Genomic DNA, 27,574 nt, shown 5'->3' with positions numbered 1-27,574 from the left:
GATGCCTGCTACTGCCTCCACTGCTTCTGCCACTAGGAAATGGCAGAATTTTGTTGCTGTTATTGCAGCTTGCAGCATTCAAAAGCTTTTAGACTCAAGCACACATCCCTGCAGTCTGGCAATGCCCCACCTGCAGAGAGGAGCAGGTCATAGCACAGGTTTTCATTTTACCTCTTCCTTGCTGCACATGGCAGTCATGCACCCTCTCTGCCTGGTTTGACATGAGTGTTTCAATACTCTGACCCTCTCTCACACTGGGATTCAGGACAGAAGTCTCGAGCACCTTCGAGCTCTCTGGTTTCTGTCCACCCACCACTCTCTTCAATTTGAATCCAGTCTTTCCAAAGGCAGAGCAGTTGTTCTGCCAGGGACCACTAGAGGTAGAACATTAAGATACAGGACATTTCCCTGTTTTGCTTGAAGAGTAAGCTACAAGGCTACAACTTAGATCTCAAAAACCCCTTTGGCTAATACTTACAGTCTGTCTTCTTCTGTAGGTGAAGTTCTTCCATAGCAGCAGTCCCAGCTGCGTCCAGAAAGCCATCTTCCTTCAGCAAAGCCTGGGAGCTCCCTTTGTGCAGCAGCAGTGGCAGTACACAGCAGAGATGGGGCTGGGCATTAACTAGGGGAGGGAAAAAAAAAAAAAAGCAAGCATTGAGAGAAAAGCTGTGTTGGTCAGAACCAAAAAGGTGACAAGACAGGGAAAGGCAGGGGCTGCACTCTGTGACCCCATGTAACACTGCAGCCCTCCATGCCAATCCCCACTGCTGCCTTCTTACCCCATGCACTCCAGCCAAGTCTCATGGGTCTCAGTAAGCTCAGATTTAGACTCACTGCCTCTTACCTCAGAGCTCCGAGGCACAAAAGAATGCAATACCCGCAGGACAACAATTTTCTGCCTTCCTGCCCCAAAATTCCAAAAGTAAGAACAGCCCAGAACAAGGATAAAATCATAGGCTTTGAAAGCTGATTTAGAGACCCCTCTGAATGAGACTGAACCATACAATTCAACCCTTTTTTTTAAAGCTTCTTTCCATATTTACTTTTATAATAGTGAAAAGCCTGCTGCCAAATTAGGAAAGCCTTTGTTTTGAAATCCAGTCAACATCACCACTTGTAGGAGAAAATGCTATGCACTTAACAAGCAAGGGAGAAATGTCCATTTCCTTGAAGGTAAGTGACTAAGAATGACCCTGCAGCCATTCATATTTGGATAAAGTGAATGGAAAATTGCTGTTGAGTCAGTGTTCAGGTCTTGCAACCACCTGGCCTCCAACACTGTTGTGGATTGGGTCCATTCAGTACACACCTTGTGAGAGTATGAGAAAGTATAAAAGGTTAAAAAACACATTCATCTCTTTGGTGGCTATTAATAATAGCATGGTATAGGCTTGGGTACACACAGATTTCCAGGAAGACTCAATCAAATGAAAACGTGAGCTTATAGTACATTAGTTAAGCTTCATTAAATCTTTTTTCCAGAATTAATTTGGCATAGCTTAATTTACTTTTGAGTTTAAGGCCACCTCAGATTAACAGTAGTTTCATTTTGAGTAAGCATTCACACAGGAATTTAGTTAATCCACATCAAATTAATTCTGATTTATGTACTTGAATACACTCTGTTGACAGGCTCAGTGTTAACAGGACAGCTAGCAGCCGATCCAAACACACACTGAGAAAGAACCATTCCCTCCAACATCTGTTAAACTGGGAACACACATGCTTTTGATTCTAGTGTCCCACATACCAGTACCCTAGCCCTATGATTCAGAGTTGCATGCCTGATTGCAAACTGCATTGAAAAGGTTCCCAAGAATCCACAAATGTGCTAGGAGCATAAGACTTCCTCAGGAAATGCTCTGACTAGTCCTATACTGGAGTAAGACTAGACGATAAACAGCACTTCTGGATGTGAGCTTTAGTCAGTGAACGCTTGTGGCCTTTAAGTCTCATCCAAAAGTAAATTCCATTATTACAAGTGATTTGCAGATTAAAAACTTGTCTCTAATTATATAGTTCTGTATTACAAAAAAAAATTTCCCTAACATGACTAACAAAAACAATGAAACCCATTGCACTGAGTTCTACAGATAATTACACTGTAGTATCACAACAGGACAATAGTGCTTCTTAGTGCTAGTACAGGGAAGCAAAGAACAATAACAGACGGCTACAAAACCCTACAAATTGAACCTCGTGTCAGTATGCAGGCAGCTGAGCGTACAGTCAGCATGGGCTCATTAACTTCGGCTACGTATTGCTGTAGTTCACTGACACGACCTCTACAGATGCTCCTTCACAGAGGGATGCCCAGCTGATCTGACAGGAGAGCCTTCCTCCCCTGCCCAGCGCTTCCTCCTGGTTCGAGCACCCTGGCACTAACACACTCCGGCTGCACACATATCTGGCTGGTAGATAGTGAATTCCCAGATACGCTCAGAGCAAGGCATTTGACAGGCTAATAGCACATCCACATCAGGGAAAAAACTTGCCCTTTGTGGACAATCTCAGGGGACAACCCCTGGCTGCTGAGGACTGTGCATGTGTGCTCATGGACCCAAAGCACACCTTTGCTTACAGCTTGGATACAGGGGGCTTTGCAGCACCTCCCTCTGCATGTCAGTGTTACGCATTTAAAGCTGCAATTAACATGTAACCCAGAGACAAAACTAAGTAGGGAATATTATCACCCCTCCTTTGTACCCCCTCCACTGACCTGTTTCTGCTCAGGATTCGGGGGGTTTGGCAACAATGCTTTTACTTGCCCTACTGAGCAACCTGGATTGCTACTCCAATAGTGCACAGGTGCTCCGTGACCACTAACTTGGTGCAAAGACCTTTCACAGAACTCTTTTCAAACGTTTTTCCACAAGGAGAGTGGTCTGTGGGTCACCAACCTCCATTTGCTTTGCTGTGCTCTCTAGCGTGCCACAACACACAAGCCTTTCTGCCCAAGTCCAATCCTGCAGCCACTGGACAAGTTCAGCATACGGAAGTAGAGGACAGGAAGGGACTGTACAATCTTCTACAATCACTGGTAGCTATGCAACAGATTTCATCTTCAGAAGGGTGTTCAGAGTACCCATTCCACATTCCCCCCTCTACAATACTGTCAACTCTCCGCAACAAACTATTTTCCAATGCTTTCCAGCAATTACAGCTAAATACCAAAATCCACAAGTATAAAGTGCCACAGGAAGAGTGCAGGAAGGATCCCAGGGAGAGCCAAAGATACCTTTGGCATTCTCATCAATAGAAACACATGCAGCTCCTGTGCCTTAATACCCCACACAGAGGCAGAATAAAATTTGAAGCAGTCTGTGGGATGTTTGAGCTAATCACAGGGTAGCTGGTTTAATCCACACCAGTGAAAATCCAGACACTGGTCTCTTGCAACTGCAGTCAGTCCACAGGATCCAGGATACAGAAATACTGCTTTATCAAGGCTGTAAGGTTCACATTGCACTAGCAAATGGTAGTGAGATAAGGCCACATATGTGATCATTTAACACCTATCAGCTGATCAGGAGAAGCCTGTGCAGCCAGGAAGACTCAGCTGTGGCCATCTGCTTGGACTCCAGCTCTCTGGAATTCAGCTAAACTTTACCAGGAACAAAGCAAGTATTCTGGCCTTCAAATAAGGCCAGTTTGCCTGGATCTAAGTTACAAATGAAGCAAAAATACTGATTCATAAGGACTGCCCGAAGACTGGAAAACCTGGCCCAGGTATAGGCACTACCCGCTAAGTCCCTACATTAAACTACGGGACAGGGCCTGACACTGGATAATCACCAAGAGCACAAAACTTGAATCTGAAGTGTGCCCAGTTCTTCCTGCCATGCTGGGGTGACAGCTTCAAAGACATACTCTGCCCCAGCATCTTTTACAGGCTAGGTAATACAGGTTTGTTGCTGCCTAGAGCTGTCTCTGATTTTGATCCACAGAGGCTGACGTATTCGGTTCACTGCTGATACAAGTTAACTAGGTCCACTTGAATTACTAATGCATCAGAAAATGCTCTGCAAACTAAGAATCTTGGAGGAAAATGGGTTAGCATCCTTTCAGATGCTCTTCCAGCTGACAACTGGCAAGAATTGTAAGCCAGAGGTGCAGAAAACTGATAGACCCAACACTCCCAGCTCAGTTGGAGCTGAAGTCCATCTGTATGTCCACTTCAGACTAGTCTGGTAAGTTCACCATAGCTGGGAAATCCAACTTGCCATTTAGCACTGCAGTGCCAAAACACACAAATACCAGCTAGTTTCCAATGCAGGCTTTTGTGTCTCACCTAAGTAAAACTGAGACAACAGTAGGTATCAGTGATTACTCCTGACACTTAGCTGGAGCTGTCTAAAGCAGCAATACTGTTTCTGCCTAGAATAAGAAAAGCTTCATGAATTCATCACCATTGCGTAAGTTTTCTGTGATGTGAAGTACCACAGCTCTCCTTAAGAGAATGGGAATTTATACCTGCCAATACTGGACCCATCCTTTTAAAGTGCAATCTCTTGCTTTTATAAAGCACTTACTCCATGAAAGTGGGAAGAATTCCCTCAATTGCAACAACTAGTGCAACTTAGTTGTGGAGAAATCTTTGTGTAAGACATCCAATTTTCACATCCAATCTCAATTTCGTGAACACTGCAAGTTTTCCAGTAGAGGTAGATACCAACACACAGCAATTTTAAGCCTAGATGCATCAGGCTTACTTCCCTTCATCACCCAGAAATCTATTTTTGTCTAGCTCTGCTTCAGCATTTCTCCACCTCTTCACCAACGTATACAACACAACTGCAAAACTTAGTCTCCCCTGGTAGTCTCAAATCGCCTACAACTTCAGGGTACACCTGGCAGCTGTCTGGTAACTCAGGTGCAAACTCAAACCTGCCACCTTACCACAAATAAACAGATATCATCAGAAGGGGCTGTCTGACAATTGAAACAAGTAATGCGTTTTTGGAATAATGTCCCGAATCCAAGCATATGCCATATGCAACACAGATACAGCAAAACACATTCAGTTAACCAACCAGCCAAGAAAAAGTAAGGATTAAGAAGCCATTTTGTATTTAGCCAGCAAATAAATGGTGGGGTTCCAGTACACAGAGGTCCCTGCATGCTCTACCAACATGCCGCTCAGACTTGTGCACAACTAACATGCTATTTGTCAGGTGTCTCAAGTCTCCCCAATTCCTGACAAAAACACATGCAGGAGGGATCTAGTGAAAGACATCCAAATACTTCCCCAGATCTTCTGACAGAGTTTCCCCCAGTATCTTCCTATGGAAAAGCTCACCCTTACATTTACAAGAGAGCTTGTTCAGCCTGCAGAATCAGTGAGCATAAGAGGATGGGCAGGAGGTGCAGAGCAATCTGCACATACCTTCTGATCTGGCCCGGGGTTCCTGCTTTGCTCTTAGCAAAGTTCTAACACTGGGTCAGGACCTTCTCTACTCACCCAGACCAGCAGCCACAACACCCACCAGCACAATTAAAGCACAGGGTCCACACGCTTGTCCCATGGCCTGCCTTTGCAGAAGACTCCCTGCACTGAAGCCCTCAGCACAAGAAGGACATGGACCTGTTGGAGCGGGTCCAGAGGAGGGCCACCAAAACGATCCGAGGGCTGGAGCACCTCTCCTATGAGGCCAGGCTGAGAGAGTTGGGGTTGTTCAGCCTGGAGAAGAGAAGGCTCCAGGGAGACCTTATTGCGGCCTTTCAGTACTTAAAGGGGGCCTACAGGAAAGATGGGGAGAATCTTTTTAGCAAGGCCTGTTGTGACAGGACAAGGAATAACAGATTTAAACTAAAGAAGAATAGATTTAGACTAGACATAAGGAAGAAATTTTTTCCAATGAGGGTGGTGAAGCACTGGAACAGGTTGCCCAGAGAGGTGGTAGAGGCCCCATCCCTGGCAACATTCAAGGTCAAGTTGGATGGCGCTCTGAGCAACCTGCTCTAGTTAAAGCTGTCCCTGCTGGGGTTGGGCTAGATGATCTCTAAAGGTCCCTTCCAACCCAAAGCATTCTATGATTCTATGAACATTTCCCACTGCTGCCGAAACCCTGCACAGCCTCCAGATCTACAGGGCTGGAATTCCAACTCAGCGTGCAATTCAGAAAATTACTCTTAAGAAAAAGTTAGGCTACAGGGCAACCTCTGAAAATGCTGTCAGTGAAACACATACTTTGACCAACCTCTTCTTTCTAGATCAGTGCTACCCACTACTTGCAAGTAGAATGGCTGTTGAAGAGTCCATTAGCTGGTATGCCAAGAGTCTCTAGACCCAATCCATCTTAAATACAAAGCAATGCATTTTTACAGCTGTAGATTTAAAGATGAAAAAAGCTCAAGTGGCAGGGAATCAATTCCCCACCCCCATGCCTGGTGTCTGTACTAAGTAAACATAAAACAGCCTTCAAAAGCAGCTTTCTGCAAACAATGCAGCTGTTTGCTTTCTTTTGGGGGCAAAAAAACCTTTCCCCTAGAGAAGAAATCGCTATTTAGTCAGGGAACAAAGCGAACTTATCAAACCTTATGAGACTGGAACATTTCAGGATTCTGGCTAGAGGCTATAGACCCTTTATGTCTCCAGCAATGACTTAAACCCAGTCCTGGTCAGCAGAGCTAAAAGGCTTTTTTTATTAGTTGGTGAAGGTTCAGTGGCCTCCATGAAATCAGTTAGCAGCCTCCGTCCTGTTCTCTCAGTCAGATTTTCCACATCACAGAAGCTACAACCACTGGCAACTCTCCACAAACCAAGCAGCCATGGAGAGTACCAATCTAGTATCTAGAGATGATGCCCTTATGAGGGGAAAAAAGGCATTATTTGCTGGACACAGCACAGGTTTGAACTACTAGAGGCAGTGCTGTTCCTCTCCCACGAGAAGACATGGTATAGCACATGCACTTTCTGCCTCAGACAAGAAGTTCTACTTCTGCTTAACTCCAGTAGCTTTTGCCTATGTAGGTATCAGGTTAAACAAGACCCACTTTGGAAGAAAAAAAGGCAACTAAAGCACAGACACCAGATTTCAGCAGAAATATAGCCCTCTTTGGGAATGCTCAAAAATGTCTTAGCATTTCATTTCCTTTAGGCAGTGTCAGGCTGCATTTTGTGGAGCAAGCAATATCATGAGCCATGTCAACTTTGCAAAGCCCAGATCCACGGCCAAAGTCCCCCAGTGCTCCATATGCCATGAGTTGAGAGCAGGTCCCCATGAAAGCTGTGAACACCAAGGCAGGACAAAAGTGCCTCCCTCATGAACTGAAATTTTGACTCAAACAAGACAAAGCATCAGAGAACTAGTGCCCTGGATTGGCATTTGGGTAACAGAGGTGCAGATAAAGCCAAGAGTCCAGAACTAAATCCACATCTCCCAAATCAAGGTCTAGCATCTTGGCTACTTCTCTGCAGAGCACCACGATTTTGCTTCTTCCAGCATAGTAGCTACAACCAAGAGACTTACTCTTGAACAACTTCATCCACTCTGTGTAACCTACAACTGTGCAAGGCCATAAGAAGCTCTCAAGACACAAGCATTTGGAAGACACCTTCACCATAACTTTTGCAATTCCCAGAAAGTGAAAAGCACTTTGCCTCTATGCAACTTCAAATGAGACTAAAGGAGGAGGAAAAACAGCATTAACCCCAATTCTGTTCAGATTAGGCTATATAAAAAGCAACTGTGGACAGATGTAAGCAATTTTTTATCCTGTTGCTAGAGATCTAATTGGAGATAACATTCACAGTAGAAACACCCAGTGCATAAAGAATCAGAAGTAATGTCCATTATGTGATCAAAACAACTCGCACAAAGCTTGCAAAACCCATAGGAGCAAATCTGACATACCCACCTCAAACTGTCAAGAAGTCAAAGAACTTATGACATCTACTGGAGCCCTAGGAAAGAGGGGAAACTGCCACCCAAACAATGATAATTTTATACGAATAACAGTATTGCTCTTTTAAAGTAATCTTTTAACCTGAAGAGCCTGAACTGAATTATGAAAAGGTCCCATGAAAACTGTTACCAGCACACAGAGTTCAAGCAACTCACCTGAGGCCACAAGCAAAGCAAAAGCAGAGATGAGAATATAACCCCCAGATCCCACACGTCTGTCTCGTGGTTTAAGCACTGCTAGACTCTGTAGCAATCACAAGCAATGCAGGATCAGCAGTGGAGGTGTGAGCTTTGAACCTACAGCCTGCTGCCTGGGACACAGGATCATTATCAGTGGAGCCACACAGGCACTAAAAGCAAGTCTTTCATAACCTCCCCATAGAGAACATTTCTCTCCCATTTGCCAAATGAGTACTGGATACCAAGTTTCCTATTCCATCTAAAAAGTCATTCAGTGAGAAGTGCTTTCCTCTTCAAAATCACCCAGGTCACATCACAGGGTTTACACCGACTCCTTGTTACTAAAAACGTGATTGGAGAGTTTCTGGGTCAGCAGGCAAGAATTTAATTAGGACCACAAGCAACAATATTTCAGTGGCAATTCTTGGCAAGCTCCTCTATAGTTTAACATCACTTTACACACACTGACTACCTGGCCTTAGGTTAGATAGCAAATAGGTTCTGGCCTTGTTCTCCAGCGCTTACTAATACTGAAAGCAACTAGTACATTGCTTTCAACATGGCCATCCATCTGCCCTCTAAATAACAATGACTTGTATGACAGACACACTTGAAGATCCACCTTCACGATAATCCACAACCAGTTTAACTCATTTTCCCTCCTTGAGGAGCATGTCAAATGCTGTCAAACTAACATTAAAGGATACTGCCAAAACATCAGGAAGCTGATGAAAGAGTCTCACAGAATCCCTCTAGCAACCTGACACCTCTGGCCCAGACAAAACCAAGACACATAGCATCTCACTCATCCACAGGATCCTTAAGGCAGCATACACACAGCTACAAAACACACCCCCCTTTGTTATCTAAGGGTGTCCAGCCTCACATAAGGTTGGAGACAACCAGTGGAAAAGGACGACTCCTTTTAGCACAGGCTGATGATAAAATACCTATTCACAACCTGCTCTAACTGCTGCTATTAAAACAACTAGCGACATAACCCAAACCCAATACTAGGTTCTGCTTGTTGCACTAGGTACTACACAGAGAAGGGAGCCTGGATCTTGCTCTGGCAAGAGTTGGAACTAATATAATGTCATATTAGGGGCAGAAATCTGGCTTCCCAACTATTTAGACAAAATGGCAAGGGGTTTCTAAATGTATTTAGCCTTGGCACTACGACTGAGCAAATGGATTTTTCAGAAGTCAGTATATTACATGCTGAGCCCTTCTGAATGCTCCACTACAAACAGCTGAGCAGATGATAATTTTGAAAGACTTGGCCCAGAACTAACATAATGAGCGCTGAAATCCCTGGCCCTGAACTCTTCAGAGTATCTGTCTTCCCTCTCATCAAAGCCAAACTCCTAAGATGTATTTCTGGCCCACAGCTGGGCTCATCCCTACCAACCTGAAATAAACCATAGGGGACCGTTTCACACAGACTCAAGTACTAGCTTACAAACTACTCCGTAATACAAATTGGGCTATGTTATCCAAGTCCTCAGTGCCTCCTTAGACATTTACACAAACCCACATTTTCAAAAATGGTCAGTGTTTTAAAAGCTTCCCTTGTGACACAACATGCCAAGCTGTTTCGAAAACCTGTCACACGTCACAGGGGAGCAATGTCTGCCTACCAGAATGACCACAACTGGTTCTCATTACTTCTAGTATGTTCAAAAGTCTTGTTGGTGGAAACAAGCTCAGCTCCAATGCAACGGAAGATGTAAAGCTTGCATGCACCACAGCTGGACTGACCCAAAGAAAAGCATGTGCAAGAGACGGCGGCATGCACTTAGGCAAGAGGAACTGCTTAAACACCAAGAAATGCAGTCATCTGTTTTACAAAAAACCAGCTTCCACTGGAAGGTTGTGAAATACGTGAAGCATTTCAACTTTCAACATTACACTGAATGTCCCCTACTTTCCCCATACAAAAAAAAAGCCAAAATCTAGTCCATTCTCTGGCAAAAACAAACACAAAAGCTGACTTGCTTTATCACGGCCAATGTCCAAAAATCCATAGTCCATATTAACAGGGTGGTTTTTTTTTTTGGCTCTGCAAGAATGAGCTCTTCTCTAGTGGAAATCTAGAAATAACAGAACATCCTGCTAAAATAATAATTGCAACATTTGAGCTCAATTCATGCCATTAAGCTTTGATCTCTGAGCAACTATAGTATTGTCAGTACACAGTCTGCAAAAAGCTGTGTTACAAAGCCTCCGTCACTTTTTCCAGCCAATGACACGTCCCGTTTAAGGACGTCATCTTTGCAACTAGGAAAAAGGGTGAAGCATTTCACATTGCAAAAGGTACTTTTCTGCTTGGCAGCAACCTCAAGGGGGAGAAGGAAGACAGGGCTCCCCCAAGAAAGTCAGCGTCATTAACTTTTAGGAAAAGAAATCCACAAGCTCAGAGGGTGTTAAGACAGAAACACTTTTGACCACCACCCCCTTCGAGAATCCATCTTGGTCACTGAATCACTTTAGACAAAGCAGCCACAGATCTGGTTTAACCAAGTGTAACACTGATAGGTGCTCTACAATCCTAATGCAGAGTGGCTGGAGCATTACTGGCATGCTTATATCTTCTGTTGAGCAAAGTTACCAAGCCTCGCAGCTTTGCCATCACGTTCATAAGGATTTTTCTTGGAAAGGAATGTCTTCTTCTACACCTTGTTTTTGTAACTCACTCTTCATCTTGGGAGAAGACAAGGACACAAACTGTGCCCAGTACAAGATTAAACCGCAGTTTGAGGTGTATGCCTGCCCTGTAACATCAAAAGAAACGTAACTATTTAATTTTCCTCTTCATCTTTGCCATTTGGGACCACCATGGCATAAACCAGGGCACATGTTCAGTAACAGAGCAGTACACAACATGGCTTATACTGTAGAAAACATCCCAGTGGTGCTTTTGAGATTCACTGGCATAAAGAACAAGCTGTCTGTTAATCTTGGTATCTGCACAACTGCACTGATATCTGTGGCATAGGTATAAGTAACAGCAGGTGAAACAAAAAGATCCCTGAACTATGCAGAAAAACATCAGCCAAGAAAAAGCCTCTAGCACAATGAAAGGAAATGGCATTGTTGAAAAAAAAAAAAAAAAAAAGGCAATAAACTGGCAAAGGTAGTATTTAGCAGCCATTGTCAGCTTGAGCAGAGTTTGATCCTTTAAAGACTACAACAGACAGGGCCACAAGATGACCTTGGCTCCCACATGGCTACCACCTAACTGTATGGATTTGGAAGCTAGTAATTCACTAGAAGTGATAAACAGATGTCCAAGTACTTTTGAAAGCAGTTATCAGCTATGAAGAGGAATGAATTTCAATCAATCAATCTTGGCAACCAATACAGAGTTCAATAACCACTTATCTCTAAAGTTATTCACAGAAGAACATGAAAATAATTGGCACACATGGTAAGAAGGAAGCCCGCGTGCCTGCTGCGGCAGGCGTGGCACAGGACTGCTATCTGGGAGTGCTGCCAGAAAGCACGTGCCCATCCTCCCCGTTTTGCGTGATCCACAGAGGAAACGGTTGTTCCACAGACTTTGTGTTCTTTAGCTCCAGCTGTACAACCCATACTCCCACTGCAGAAGCTTCAGTCCTTAGGGTCAGCAAGACAGTTAACAGACATGGAAAGCAGGCTAACATATGCCTATTTTAACATCGTGCACAGACAGATCTAAGAGAGAAGGATGACAGAATTTGTTCATGTCCTAAGCTATACCTCATGATGCGGAAGGATTCAGGACAGGGCTCCATTAGTTTGCTCCAATAGTTTCAAGGGACCAAGCACAGAGGTGAAGAGCTGTGGTCTACTCAATCTCAACCAAATGACTCAGAATAGAAAACACTTCAGGTACACACAGAAGTGGCATGAAATGCCAAAAAGAAAAGCAGTAAGCTTGGAAGAGAGAAATGTAAATAAAAGTTTTGCAAGTTTTTCATGGATACAGAATCCAAAACATACATTTTTTTTGTTGACCTTCAGATATCCTTACCAGTGCTGAGGAAGTTCCACTGGAGTCAAAGCATACTCCCACAGACAATCCCGTCAACTGCAATTATGTCTGGTTTTATATATGAACACAATTGGGAAGACAGATGTAGTGGTGTGGAATATTAAAAGTGTGTCACAAGAACTGGGAATGAAGCTCTGGAAGACATGGCAATCTGGAGAACAAAAAAATAACCTGGGAAAAATAAGATCTGAAGAAATCTGAAAACAGATGGCGTACAGGTGATGGTGTCAGTTTGCTAGAAGAAGGAAGCGAGCCCAGCTCTTTCTAAAGACATTAGAAAAACTCCTATTGCTTACTTTAGGATGAATATATAAATATAGGTTTGAGACAGCTGGGAAACAAAGCAGTAAGAATCGCTACTCTGGTTTAATATGGTAAAGAATAATTAAAATAAAATATTTTAAAACAAAGCAATTGGATAAAAAGCACATTGCCCATTGGTAGAACAAAAATACAAATGCAGGATCAATTTAGTTTATTAACTAGGAACATTTGATTTAGCAGAGGAGTAGATTTTGAACTTTGACTCCTGTACTGCTACCAGAATGAAATGTCCATGCGTCTGTGCTCAGAAAAGGTTGCTGCTGCTTTATTGTTTGGATGAGGAGAGTTTGGGGGTTTTTTTTAATCCATTCAAATTTGGTCCTAGCTCTGCTTTTATCAGCAGCCACAGTCAAACTCTTGTAATGGGAGCATAATTACAATATGGGGAAGAAGAAAAAAGCCATCAATAGCGCCCTAGAATACCAATATATACCCCATGAATACAGCTCTCAGACAAAAGAACATGTATGATAATTTGCTTGCTTGTTTCTTTTGAAGGCACAGAAATTCACCTGGAAAAGCAGATGCTACCTCTGAAAACCTCAGACTTAAACTCAGGTTGCTGACCCTAACAACACAGCCTACAGTCTTTAAAAAGATGTCTAACCTGCTGTAGGTGAGGAAAAACACACTTTCACTTCTACCATGAAGAGTATAAACTTTTGTTATGTCATTGCGATAACAATGGTGAAAGCACGTAAGAGGAAACAGTGGCAAGTCATCACAAGATGGGCACAGGTGCTGGGAACCAGGTTCTCCTGGTCCCTAGTCCTGCTCGTCACCTACACCACCACCACTGCTGCTCCAAGACCTTCCACATGGCTTAATTTTGGCTTTTACTAAGCTAACAACTAAGAACACTAATGAGCATTAGCTGCATGGTTTGCTTTCCTGCTCCCAGTAAGAACCACTCACTTGGAAATGGGCTAGTAAAACTGCAGATCATTTCAGGGAGCCAAGCGAGTAGGGTGGTAACAGGTTTTGGCCACCTCTATCTTCCACACAGCCCTGCCCGCTATTTGCTGAATAGGAAACCAGACATCCAGAACAATCTCTGAACTGTGTGGTCAGAGGCTCCGACTTTGTTTGTTCTTTCCCGGAGAATGACCTTGCTATCTAGCCCAAACCAGAACAGTCTTGGTAAGGCTCTTCTGCTCTCCTTTTTCTGTCTAACACCAATTGTTCCCTAACAAAGTTAGCATAACACAAACCAATCTCATTGCCTTAGATAGGGCTCTGCTAAGCAACACTCCTCCAGAAAATATCAGAAGAGGAAAAAGGTCAGCTTGTATGTGGATATTTATGCCATTCAAACTGATGTGCATTCTTATAACCTATGATCAAGCTTTTTCGCTAATAACCCAATGAATAAAGATGTGAATGCTCCCATTTTTCCTACAGTGTTAGCCTGCTGTGTCAGGAAAGCTGCATCAACAGTTTTCCATCCTACTCTGTCTCGCTCTCAGTCCTTGAGGCAAACTCACATGCTTTCTCCCCCCAATGACAAATGCTAAAAAAGACAGCACCAGCTTTGCTACCACTTAAAAGAAACAGACCCCCCGCCCCCCCTCCCCGAGAAAAAAAAAAAAAAAAAAAAAAAAAAAAAAAGAGAACAGCGTACTCCAGTCAGTAGCTCAAATCATGGTAATTCTTCCAAGTTGCTCTGTATGACCAACAGAAATACAAGACATGTAGCTACAGAATATGAAATATTTTAACTTTTTTGTGTTGATCGTCTTTCGAACACTACAAGTAGAGTCTTACCATAGTCATTTTAATCTATACTCTTAATATCAGTAACTACAGATGTGCATGCTTATTAGCTACACAGAAAACTTCAAGCATTCGGGATTAAAATCCTCAGCCAGCATAAATATGAGACAATCTCGGAGAGAGCAAATTTCTACCATGTCAGACCTGGAGAAAGTGGGTAGAGCCCCTGGCTGCCTCAGATGAACATGTAAAATATGTCATATGTATAGAATATGTTTTATTAAACAGTAGGTCTTGACTCTAGCCCCTCTCACAGCAGGAGTCATCAAGAATAACTAGCCTAATCAAAACATGCTGGTGTTTGGTCAGCCATGGCCTCTGGATTTATTTCAGGATTTGGTGTGTTGCCCAGCCTAGGAGACCTATATAAACACCAAGGGTGCTTGCTCCAAGGTTACTTAAACAAAGTGGTAGTCTGGTTCCCCTTCTGCTCCACTCCCGTCATCATCTTTGTGCTGGCACCAGTGCTCACAAAGCCATGAGAAGACTCTGAACACAGGATGCTGGGGCGGGGGGGGGGGGGAGGAAATCACCAAGCAGAGAGTTTGTTCTCAATTACTCACCCTGGGTTAGTGAACTCCAGTGCCAGCACAGAGCATGAAACACACAGGGAGAGAAAAGAGAACAGGCACTTCAGGGAAAATGCAGCAGATCCATTACTAGCTCACTAGCAACCCACAATTACTCTGGATTAAAGTTCTGAAGAAACCACAGGCTAAGAAATATTGTGCCTGCATGGTGCAACGCATGTGATAAATGCTAGCAGAGCTGATCACGTCTGGCCACAGATGGACAAGTTCAGTACCAATCCTCCTCCTGCTCCGTCTTTGTGGTTCTAACTATGCCAGGTGAACTCACTGGCAAGACAACAGGCTTACAGAGATGAAGGCAAGGGAAGACTTGCTTTCTGAATTCTGTATATTACACTTGATTACTGCATGAGAATGCTCCAGCCCAGAATCTGCACAGAAGGTCCACAGCCACTTTCCTCAAGTCACTGAGGCTTATTCCTGAATCACAGCAGACTGTTTTACCCTCACACAGCCAGAGGGAAGTTCAGCCTAAGGAATGCTAGAGAAAAGGCTACTCCTGAAACAAAGGCCAAAATAATTTTACTCAACTTCTTTTAAACTCATGGCATTTCATCTTCTACAGTTCAGCACTTCACCAGGAGCCACTCTTACCTACACCATGATGGTAGATATTGAGTTTGGTGCTGGACCAAGCCTCTGCTCACACCAACAGCATAGAACTACACTTGATTTTGAAAACAAATTTAGCATTACAAAAAAGATTTGCCAGCAGCTGCCTGTGGCAAGCTGATTTACAGACCAGCCTCAATCTCACTGGGTGAAGAGACCATTAAGAAACTTTCAACATACCGGCTTGCACTGCTATGCAGCTGTATTCAGAGGAAACTCGGAACTGATATCCAAAAGATTACCATTACTCCTGCAAATGCCAAAATCTTACATATAGCTTCACCCGAGGTGTTTGTTTCACATAAATATCATATGGCTAAGTGTACTTCAGCAGCAACTTATCAGGGGAAAGTTATTGTGAATGGTTGGGGCTAGCTGCTTGATTATTACACTCTAACCCCAGATGGCAGCAATTGTGATCTCTTGCAACCCAAAGGCCAGCAGGTATCTCCTCAGAACACCTACAGTGGGCATTAAAAAATAATGAAAATTTATGCTTTTTTAAGCTAGGCATTTCCCATTTAAAAAATTCAACTTCAATTCTACCATACAGGTCTTGTGTTCCACGCTACCAAACTTTTATCCACACTTTGTTAAGAGTTGACTCCTCATTCCTACCATAATCAGCCCTACCGAATTATGATCACATGAGAAACAAGGTGCTCCGGGTCATGAGTAAAGGCATCAGACTCCTGCCCTTACTTGTCCAGACCAGACCAGATACAGACTGTATCATGCCACTCTTACGTAAATTAAAATTCAAATTTGCACAGTGAATTGTGAAGACCCACCAACAGCATTTTTATCTGTTACATCAGTAACACACTGCAGAGTCCCAGGTCGTACCCATTTAGCTTAATAGCCTACAGGGGCATCACAGAGTCAGGCACTGTGTTATGGGGAAGTCTCAGCACACATTAGCATTCCCAACTTGTTAAGTAGGCAAGCTGTGCCACAAGGGCCAAGCACAAAAAGCATCTGCACTGAATGTTTACTACCATGACCCCCTTTTAAAACCGAGCGAGACTGCTCCGTTACAAAAGCCTTTCGACAGCAAGCTTGGCCATCTGTTGTTAATAGAACATTCCCAAGACATGGCTGTTCCCTGCAGTACCAACTCATTTGCAAAGGCACCTCCAAGCTAAGTTTTAATGTGTTAGTGCTTATCAACAATTTTCAACCAAGTCCAGCTCCTTTTTAGGCTTCAATTTAGCATATGTTTACAACTATGTAAGCACGTTTACATCCCTCTGGCTTCAATAGGGGCCATTCCAACACACTAAAGATGAACTTTGATCCTCCAAGTAAGTTATTTGTACAACCTTAAAATTTCCAAGGCCAACAGCTGGGGCAAAGGTGGGGGAGGGCATTCCTGGTTTATGTTTAAAACAGGCAAAAATACTGTTTAATATGAATGTTTAATTTAGAACTGGAGTATCTTTCCTGACACATTTTAAGTGCCTGGGCAGTCGTGCACCTCCAGAACTAAGCAGCAAAATTTGGTAACCAGCTGATGACAGGTTGTAGAGCGTAGCAGGTCCAGACTCAACTATAGCCTGGCACACAGAAGCCGGATTTGTTGCATGCAACTGAACCTTCTGCCCATCACAAAAGCGGCCGGATCGATCTTTTACCTTTCCCCTCATCCCAAGGCCCTCTCCTCCCCTCTCCCCCCACGACTTTATGGGGTTCCCGTAGGAGTGAAGGGGGTGGAAGAGGCGCCGGTAAGGTGTGCCACCCCACGCCAGCGCTGCCAATTCGGAGTCGCCTCGCTCAGGACAAGCTAAAGTAATTATTTAAAAAAAAAAAGAAAAAAAAAGAAAAAGAAAAAGCAGCACACACCCAATTAGCCCCTTCCCAATCCCCTGCAAGCCATCCTCCGAGCCACGCTCCTGACAACACTAGGCACAGCGAACACGCCGGGAAGGGGGGGGGGGGGGGGAAGCAAACAAACAAAAAAACACAAAAAAACCCACCCACTTATTTGCTTTTTTCCTCTCGCTTTATGCCGCCTGCTCCAGGCGGAGCGGGAACAAGCCGGGAAGCCTCCCAAAGAGCTGCCCGCGGCGCGGCCGCGTCCCCGTCCCCGTCCTCCTTCTCCCCGCCGCCGCCGCCGCCGCCTACCTCCCGGCCGGCAGCCGCCGCCGGTCCCGCGGGGAGGGGAGGGAGCCGAGGGGAGCCGCTCCGCGCCCCCCGCCGCCTGCCCTGCGCTCCGCTCCCGGCTGGGCTGCGCTGCGCTGCGCCCCGGCCCGGGCCGCGGCCGTGTCCCCGCCGGCAGTGCCGCCCGCCAGCCCCGCCGGCGCCTCTTATAGGGGCGGGCGCCCGCCCCCCGCGCCGGGGCCGCCCAGGAGCCTGCTCTTCGCCTTCCCCTCTCCTCCGCTGTCCTCGCTCCTTTCTGTCTTTTCTTTTTCCTCTTCCCCTTCTTCTTTTTCCTCTCTCCTATTCTCTCCCCCCCGCGACCCCCCCCCCCCCCCCCGTTTTTTTTCCCTTCCCCCCGCAGCGGCTGTTGTTTGGGGGGGGGGGGGGGGAGGCGGGGACGCGGCTATTTGCATGTGGGCGTGCACATTGCAGCCAAAAACAAAACTGCGGGGCTGTGTGCGCCCGCCCCGCCCCCGGCGGGACACGGGCGGCGTGGGCTAGCTGCCTTGCTTTAGGCGAAACTCCGCGCCCCCGGGTGCGTGAGAAGCACCCCAGCCCCTCGCCTCCGGCTGCCCCCCGGGGGGCCGGCCCTGCCTGAGGACCGCGGGCAGAAAGAGCGGAGACCCGGGCACTGAGTGCCTGCGAGCTCACGGTGCTCCCACAGCCCTCAGCTCCACGCCTGCTCCGCTCCCCGCATCTTTGGGGCTAAGCCGGTACAGGTTGGGCGCAGGTACGTCCTCAGCGGTCCAGCTACAGCGTGCTGGCCTGGCAGGAATCGATCAATAATAACCGGCTTCAAGAAGAGCAGAATTTATCCTCCATGTCACTTATGGTAAGGAAAAGGCAAGGAACTGTGAAAGCTAACACTTTGATACTTACCCATAAATAAGGATGAATTCTCTTGTGTCAGTTCTTGGGGAAATTGACAACCATTCACAAACTTAAAAAAAAAAAACAACCCTCAATGTATTTTTAAAGGTTCACAGTGCCCAACTTGACTTGCTCCAAACAGAAAATCCATAAATGATGGTGTGTTTTAGCTACCTGAGAAATGACCTATGTTATTGATCTGACCAACTATTAAATTCTCAGATGGCGGAAGGTGTCACAGTTCCTTGTCCTCCCAAATGTGCTCCTCCCCTAGCAACACCACCCATCACGCAACCCCTTCCAAATGTTTTGCTTGGTACATGGCAGCAGCCCTTAAAAACACTGCAGTGCAATCTGTGGAAGTATAGCAGTGCTTCTTCAATGCATAAAACGCTCTGTGAATGAAAACAAGTAATGCACAAAAGGCAGGCAACTCTAAATTACGGTTCCCTCTACAGACAATATGTACTGCCATTGCTCTTCTGCAGTGAAGTGGTTGATGTTATCGTGCGTGCTGTTGCTGCTTTGCCTTATTATGAGAAATCTGGATGATACATGGTTACTGAGGGAACTGTATCTTCAAAGTTTCCTGACGTGTTTCGATGCTCAGCCTACCACCATTGTATTTCTTCAAGTGGCATAGAAATACAAATACCTGAAAGCAAACTCCAGAGAGCTCGGACTGATCGTAATCTGAAATAACAGTATGCACTGGAGTCTCACAGATAGCAGTAAATATTCAAATTAATAATGCAGACACTTCTACACTGAATAAAGGCAGACATGCTCATTTCAGCAGTGACCCAAGCTCCTTCCCTCAGTCACCATCTTACAGAGGGGCGCAGGGCTGAACAAAATGAAAAAGCTCCTGGTTCTGGTCTTGGTTTCCCCAGTGTAGCTGCTACATAACTTCACTGACTTAAACAGATTAGCTCTGTTTGTACCTTCATCTGGTTGTAAAACTGAAACAAAAATTGGGTCTCTAACGTATAAATGCAGCTGTGTGGTTTTCACCATATAGTAGAGCTTTCTATCTTTACACATTTCCAAACATTTACTGGATCGTAAATTTAAATTGTAAAATAAATTATTTCAGCATGTTTACTCAGAACACAGGGAGAAAGAGTACATTTAGTTTACTATCAGCAGAGTGTTAGGGCTCACCCCATGTAGTAAAGGGTTTGAAAGAGAATGGGGTATACTGGATAGGGTTTTCAAAGAATTAGTGACCTGACATCAGTGGAAACAGTGCTACGTCAATACCAAAGAGCTAAAAATTGCCCTGCTACTGGTATCTCCTTAAACCAGGTTCCTCTAAGTGTGGGTTTTTTCCATACCATCAGAAGGCTGGATTTTTTAAATTCTGGAAATTGGTATCTGTGCCTACTGTTAAAAGCATTTGCACAACATTTTCCAATAAAGCAGCTAATACACAGCTGTTCATAAGAAGCAAATGGAGCATTTAATTTATCTTGCTCTGTTAAAATACCTGTAGGATGGTGGGAAAACATCTTTGTGCACCACTGGATAGTACTTCTCTGCTTTTGCGTTCTCCTGGTTGCGTAACAGCGGCGTCGGGTCGCTGAGAGGCAAGCGCTGACAAATGGTACAAGAAGGATGACAAGGGAAGGGAGCACGGTTAGATCTTATGGCTAGGCTGTACAGACACAAAGTCAATAGCCATGCTGGGAATAGTTTCTAAGAACAACACTGACTCTACTTACATTTGGGTGGCTTGAGTTTTCAGAGTGGATGAGCACATGCGGTTCCTATAGATTCTCAGAGACATTTGCACCTCCCAAGTTTAACATCCACAGCAAACATTATGTTGGCTTTTGTGTCCTGTGGAAGGTGTGACAGGTGTTTGCAGGCAAAACAGTCTCAGTCCGTGAATTCTGCTTAATTTAATTTATTGCCAATGAACACAAAATTTCAACTACTGATTCATGTATTGAGGGGAAAAAAAGAAGACATAAACAATTAAGTACTTAAGGAAAGACCTTTTGTCCTCCCTCCCCAAGCTCAGCTCCACTTAAGGACCTCTCCTACCCCCTTCCTCGTCTCAAAATCCCTTGCCTTCAACAGATGTTATGCTCAGTCCCTCCCAATTCCTCCTGTGAGGCACTGGGCAATGTGGAAAGTTGGGGTCAGCGTGGAATCGTTTCTTTCTGCTGTTCCTTGCTTCTTACTCATTTTCCTCTGCTGTTCCTTGCCTCTTGCTGTTGCTCTGCTTCACAGTGGGCCCTCCGTGGGCCACAGTCCCTCCAGGGATGCCCCTGCTCTGGCACGGAGTGCCTCCTTCCAAGATTGCGTCTCTCCCTTCCATGTGTCTCCTCCACTTCTTCCTCCTACATGTCCTCACAGATCTCCTCACATTTCCTCCAGTGTCTCCTGCCCAAGAGGCTGCTGCTCACTCTGCTGCTCTCAAAGCTGGCTGAAAGCAGCTGTGACTGGCACTGAGGAGTTCATGGCCGCCTCCCTCGCAGCACCCTGCTACTGAAAGCCTGCCAGTTATGCCCAACACACAGTTTCCATGACATGCACTTTCAGGTTAGACCTGATCCTTTCTTCTTTTCCAAAGGCTAGTCTTCTCCTTCAACCTATTCGCTCACTACAATGTCCTTCTGCAAGTATGAACAAGCGCAGTAGGGTCCGAGGCTGGGTGCAAGGGAAGAGCTACAGAGCTGCAAAGGCACCGTAGCTACTCCAGATACTGAGAGGTCAGAGGACATGTAAATTGCTGTTCATGGAAAAGACATTATGCAGTGGAATGAAGGGGTGGGACTGAAAATAGGAAAACACTCTGTGTTCTTGCTGAGGAGGAAGTTGTTTCTTCATATTTGTAACTTCTACAAGGCAAAACATACCATTGTTGAGCCTCCAAGATTGATGGCTCAGGATATCCAGTCAGGATACTAGCAAAGACTATGGGCTTAGTCAAGCACATCAAGAAACGCCTTGGTATAAACTGAAAAGGTCTAAGACAGATTTCAGCAATAAAGAAAGCCACAGTTTAATACACCTTTTGCAGTCAGCTGTTGAGATATTTCCATCTGGAAATCCAAGCTCTTTTTAGCACTAGATGACCTAGTTTGGACTAAGTTTAGGAAGCAAGAAAGATAGCAGATTAGTAATACTTCTATTCAGAAAATTACTTGTCGAAGAGCTTTGCTCATCTCTTCTCTATTACTTGACAGTTTTGTAGCACAACCATAGCTTCAAGATTCCTCACTATTTTATCCTGGGGTACACACTGAAGGTTAATCTCCATTTCAAGCATCTGCTCTGTCTCCTTTTACTCCCTTCCTTGATCTGCAGTATCTGAGTCAGAGGATGGTGACAGCTTTCATAAGGTGTTCTTGGAAGGACCTTCCTAACTTTTAGTAAGAAATAATTGCACTGTTACTATTCTATAGCAACATAAGCTCTCACTGAGCATCCTAGCTTCAATTTGTGTTTCCTAACATGAGAGTTAGTCAGCCTGGTTCACAGCCAAGTGAGTACAAGTGACTGCACCATGCTGTTTACTGCCAACTGCCACGCTCACTTTTCTTCCCATCCTTATATTTACAGAAGAACAGGTAACAGGTAGTTGCTACTTAGTTGTTCCACCTGGAGAGAAATGGAAGCACTGGCTAAGGTTTAACGACCCCTACATCCTCCACTGTGCCCTGCCATGGGAAGCTTTGAAGTGCTTATCTGTGCCAGGTGAAGCAGTGAATATGCGAAATTACTGCCTTCCAGACAAAGAATGTTGCAGGCCTGTCCCAGTGCCTGCTGGGGGCAAAAGAGCTAGCCCTCGTCCTCTCCATCTTTTGATATAAACATAGGCCTCAAACTGGCTGCAATCATGAATAAGATGCTTCTAAGTCCTTTAAGTAAAATATAAATATATTGAAGCTCAGATATGAGCAATCCATGATTTAAGCAGTTATGGGTAACATTTCTTAACGTAACATATTTAAAAAGGGTGATTTAAAAGCCGTCTCTCGTGAGGGTTAGTTGCCAAATGACTGCTGTTATTTTAAGAAGAGAGCCCATTGCCACAAGCATAGCCTTGTCGTTTCTCACAAACACTTAACAATAAATATAAACAAATTACATCTGCAGTTATCTATGTACAACAAGGTGCTGTGAAGCTCACTGTTAACAAAATTACTAAATTTTGGATGTAAAATATACATGCAGCCAAATACTTAGGTGGTAGAAATTCTCTTCAGCTGGAATAAGCTGATTTTCCCAACCACGGACCTAACCTATAGTTTGAAGAGCAAAGAAAATATGTAGAGTGACCAACCAAAATACTGGAAGCTTATGTAAGGTAGCAATTTTAATTTTATATTAAGTTTCTTCCTTTCTCAGATTCCCCAGAGGTATACTTTATAATGGCATGCAGCATGAATGTATTTTTGTGTTAACATTTCAACCCTCCCCATGTGCAATTGTCTATCTTTTAAAAATTAGCCCGAACCAGGACTCCTGCAGAAATATTTCAGTGTGCATTACACGTGTATTGCCAGACAACTTTTATAAGGATAGAGTGGCCTGCACAAGTCAGGGTTTCTGTGCGAGCAGTGCGATTGGATGGATAGCTATGCAGCATGTAAAAGTTCAATGTGAACAAAGCCCATGCTTTAAAAATTCTGCACTTCATCTCCTATGATAAACGTTTGTGCTAGTAACATCCCCAGTGCATGGAACAAGGAAGCAAAAACTCATCACAAAACAGAAGTGAAGCCTAGTAGACACAGAACCCAATCAAATGCAAAGAAAGCCAAATGAAAGGATGCAATGTGGTTTTATCTAACCTCATTTTAGGTACTGATGGACAAATCTTCACTGGTGTAAAATGGACCAACCAGGAGGTAAACTTCACCAACTTAGCTCTTGAGATGTAAGTTAAAATGCTCAATTCCCAAAATTTCCTTGTGGCCAGCCAAATGCCATTTCACATCATAGAATCATAGAACCACAGAATCACAGAATCAGTTGCAGTACTCTAGTTTCTTAAACAATTATTTAAGACAGATCAAAATTTACTGTTTAAGATCCTTAGTCAGTCCTCATGAAACTCAATGCAACTTTTGCCTGAATAAGGACTCCTACACTGGGCTTGTTACTACAAAAGCTTCAGCCTTTTACATAGAGAGGATGTATTTGAGTAGGTCCATTAAGTCAATGGAGATGTCAATTGGGAATTTGACTGCATAGGCTTGCAGTGCCCCCTCTAAATTTTAACTGTAGATAAAGTCAGTCTCTGATTAACAAACTTTTCACCCAGTTCTAGAGCTGTAGACAACAGCATTCAGGGCAAATCTTAGTGGCAACGGGATCAGTTTTAGGACGTGATATTTTTCCTTCACTAGATAATGACACTCAAGAACAGGAAGAAATGCACCATCAAGTGTTCAAAACCAGCCTGTGAACCAGAAGGAAAGAGAGAAGGGGACTACTCCATAACTGTACAGCCTGCTTCGGCGCCAGTATGACCAGAGGCCATGGAGGAAAGTATGCTGTCCCTCGCCTCTGGTCTTAACAGAAGAGTTACACTCAGAGCAAGCCATTGTCAGGCCCTGGAAGGTTTTATTTACTTAGCCTCACTGCAACAGACAAGCCAGTGAGCCCCCTGGCCTCCATCCAAGCAAAGGTGTGCTTTTAGGCTTTTCAGCCCCACAGCAGCTTCCTCCAGCTCACTCTGTACCCATCAAACCTCCAGCGTGGAGCTGGAAGAATGCCTCGGTCCTTCTCCTGACAGTATCTCCACATCTATGAGAAGGGAGGATACAGGCCTCTTGCCTGCCATGAACTATAGTGCCCTTAAAAGAAAGAGTCACGCTTCTTTTTTGTTGTCAGAACCATTTCCTCCTCTTTTCCCCTCCCTGGCCTCCACTGGGCTCATGAGTACTTCACATTACTGAACTTTTGCGTGTCCATGCCATCCCACAAGGACTTGCTTTCCAGGAGGCAAGAAACACCTCTTTTACGCCTCCTTTTCCAGAACTGACTTTTTCCAGAGACAGGACTGAGACCAGGTGTTGATTTTTTCTCTTTATGCAGCTGGAGAAGCACCTTCTGCAACTGCACTTTAAAGGTGTCTCTTCAAATCTTGAGTTTCCCCAGACATCAAGACAAACTCATACTGCAGAATGAAGGATCTCTATTCAAACTGAAATCTTCCCAGAGCTGCTTGGAATTGCCAGCCCAGAATTCCACACTTACAGACACTGCAGTGTGCTCTGTAGAGCCTAACTTGGTTTTCCTCTCACTAGGTTGTTCATTCTGGGGTTTGCTTTGCACTGTGCTTTTACACAAAAAACCAGGTAGCTTTTGAGTTCTACCAGCTGTTACATTTTGCCCTGTTGAAATAGCTTTGCTTTCTGAATGTTTCAAGCTCTTTTATTAAGGCAGCAGGTTTGACCTCTACATTCTTTAGCTACTTGCAGGCATCCGGGGCTGGATGTAGGCTGTTGCCAGCTTGCTCTGCAGACACAATCCCCTTCTTGGCTCCGAGACAGGCCAGTTCCTGCTTCTGCTCATTTTGTCTTAATCTGAAGAACAGGTATCTTCCTGTGCCTGTTAATTATCTCCCCAGCATCTACAGCAAGAGGATGTAGTCAAGATTAACCTTCTTTGGTGCCCCTCCATCTCTCCCATCCATTACTGTGTGATCTCATTGGGTAGTTGGAGAGATGAATCCTGTTGCTGCAAATGCTATCTTTAACTTGCATCCAGTGTTGGTGCCAGAGGCTGTGCAGCCACTGGTCAGGACATCAACAATCTTCCTGGGGATTCAAAGCACTCACAATCTATTGTGCATTTCCACAGAGGCTCTAGTACCTAAGCTATGTCCTTTCTTATTGTTCTTGGCCAGTTTTCCTCTTTATCCCCACGTGGCGTGCCCAAGTATGAAATGCTCTCTCTTTATTGTCCAACATCAAAACTCGCTGACTTCAGTATTCAGATCCTTCCCCTCCTTCGGAAGAGGTTCTTTCTGTTTCTCTTCAGCTTCTCCTTCTCACTTTGATGCTCCTGCTTCAGCATATTCCCACCTGCCCTTGTAGCAAGAATAATGCAAAATCTTGGAGGCAGTCTACTTTTGGAGGAGGACAAGGCAATCAAACTCCGCTTCTCTGTCCTCAAGTCTTTACACAGTCATTCTGTCCTGCTGCACTTGCTCTTGGTCATGCTCGCCATACGTTCCATAAAAACCAATAATTCTAGGGCTTCTTATTTTTCCTATTAGCTGTTTCCTCCATTTCTTAGGCATCAGAATATCACACATAATTACAGGAATTAGCTAGCTTTACTGACTCTACTACCTTAAAACAAACAAAACACTCCATTTTTTCCCAAGTCAGGATTCACTAGATCAGGCCTTTCCTTGGCAGCCAATAAAATATTTTCTTTTCCTTGAGAAAAGCAATGTCTTCAGCATTAGCCCCATCAGAATTACAGAGCAATGAGATACCTGTTTGTGTTGTTTTTCTTGATAGCTGTAAAAACTTGTCCACTTTCCTATTGCGCATTCAGGAAATAATTTTATTACAATTCCTGTATCCTGTGATCTCTCTCCAGGCTTTCTCCCTAAGGTACTCATCAGTATTGACTTTCATATCTTTCTAAAGGAAGTTATGATCAGGAACAAGTTTTTTGACGAAGATTTCCAAGACTCCTCTTTGGTGATGTGTGGGCTACTGAATCACTGTAACCTACCAGAAAGAAATCTGCAGTGAAAAAGATTGCTAGCAATCAGCCCAAAACTATTAGTGTCCAAAAGAACTATATAAAGAAATGGAAGGCATGAGAAAACTGATGGGTATGTAACACTAAGAGGAGGGGATGCAGACCATACAGATAAATGCAAGACAAGTTTAATTCCTATGTTACCATATAAAATTCTCCCAAGGTTAACAACAAGATGAACATGCATTTTAGGTTTTGGCGTATTCTATTTTATTAAAATCAATGAAATATAACCTTGACAAATGCTTGCAATTGAGGTGCCAGAAACAGTGTTACCTCCTAAGAAGCTATGATCAAGAGAACTATATGGGAAACCCATACAATCTCATTTCTGTAAAAACTTTTTTTCCATTAGTGCTTTTAGTAGTTCATACATCACATGTTGTGCTAACCATAGAGTGTTAAGAGTTAATTGCTTTGTAGAGCTACTTCAGTGTTCACACGCCATTCTGTAACGCATCTGGTTATGATCGCTTTTAGAGATGAATTAGATGGGCTTTGGATTTCATCCATTCCTGCAGGATTGTATTCCCTCTAAATGCACAGTGGGCTGATTAACCGGGTGTTACTTCAGTAGCTCAACTTCAGACCCAGAACTTCTTGACGGAGTATATTTCATGTTGGACCCATGTGGTCATTATCTGTTTTTCTTTTCCCCATTCCATTACCACTTTTTGGTCTTAAAAGAGACAAGAAACTACATGGATGCCTGTTAACATACAGAAAGGATCTTGTTTGCAATAGATGATTATCTTCCACAAATTTCATCTACAGAAGAAGTTCAGTATTCTTCAGATTCAACCTGCTACTGATTTGGCTTAGTGTGTTTCTCTCGGGGACAGAAAGATTCTATGCAGTCCATCTACATGTTCTGCAGTCCCTTTACTGCATCAAGGTAAAGCAGTTCACTGACGCTGAAAAGTAAATTAAGGCTGGATTTTAAAAGCTACCTGGCGATTTTAGTCCTCAGTTAAATAGGAAGTGTTTGTCCCAATTTCTGCCACTTTAAAGAATGCACTCAAAGCAATAGGTTCAGAATTTCACTCTTGCTCTCCAATACTGCTTTGGAAATTTTTGAGTTTGGGCATTCAGTTTTAATGCTGAATGCTGTTTTCATTTTCAATGAATGATCGAGCCAACTTCTCACAGATGAGCACCTTGGAAGCTGCCAACAATCGCTAGAATTTCTTTGGGACACTCTGGAGCCATAATGTCTTACCTGTTTTCCTCTTCTACTTCTAAACATTGCATACAATGATTACAGTACAGTTTAAAGGTAGTAATGATATGTTTATACATACTCCAGTATTCACAATAAATAAATCTCTGATAGCAGAAAGCTTATGCAAAATTCCTCCCTGTGCAATTACAGTTCAGACATATAAGCATGTAACATTGCA

The 27,574-nt window shown here is 44.0% G+C and overlaps 1 protein-coding gene across 3 annotated transcripts in view; it reads right to left on the bottom strand.

Annotated features, from left to right (window-relative positions):
- ABCA1 (ATP binding cassette subfamily A member 1) overlaps positions 1-17,416 on the bottom strand; it is a 104,573-nt gene extending 87,157 nt beyond the window's left edge. For all 3 annotated transcript variants that reach the window (XM_075726420.1, XM_075726423.1, XM_075726422.1), the window contains exons 1-2: positions 17,399-17,416; positions 479-622 (exon numbers count right to left, since the gene is read on the bottom strand). In XM_075726420.1, the coding sequence (XP_075582535.1) occupies positions 479-544 (66 nt within the window). In that variant the 5' untranslated portion in view covers positions 545-622; positions 17,399-17,416. The remainder of the gene's footprint in view (positions 1-478; positions 623-17,398) is intronic.
- Between the last annotated feature and the right edge of the window lie 10,158 nt (positions 17,417-27,574).

Source organism: Pelecanus crispus, chromosome Z (genome assembly GCF_030463565.1).
Source record: "Pelecanus crispus isolate bPelCri1 chromosome Z, bPelCri1.pri, whole genome shotgun sequence".
NCBI lineage: Eukaryota > Metazoa > Chordata > Aves > Pelecaniformes > Pelecanidae > Pelecanus > Pelecanus crispus.
Note: the sequence above shows the minus strand (reverse complement) of the source record. Positions and strands in the feature narration are given on the sequence as shown.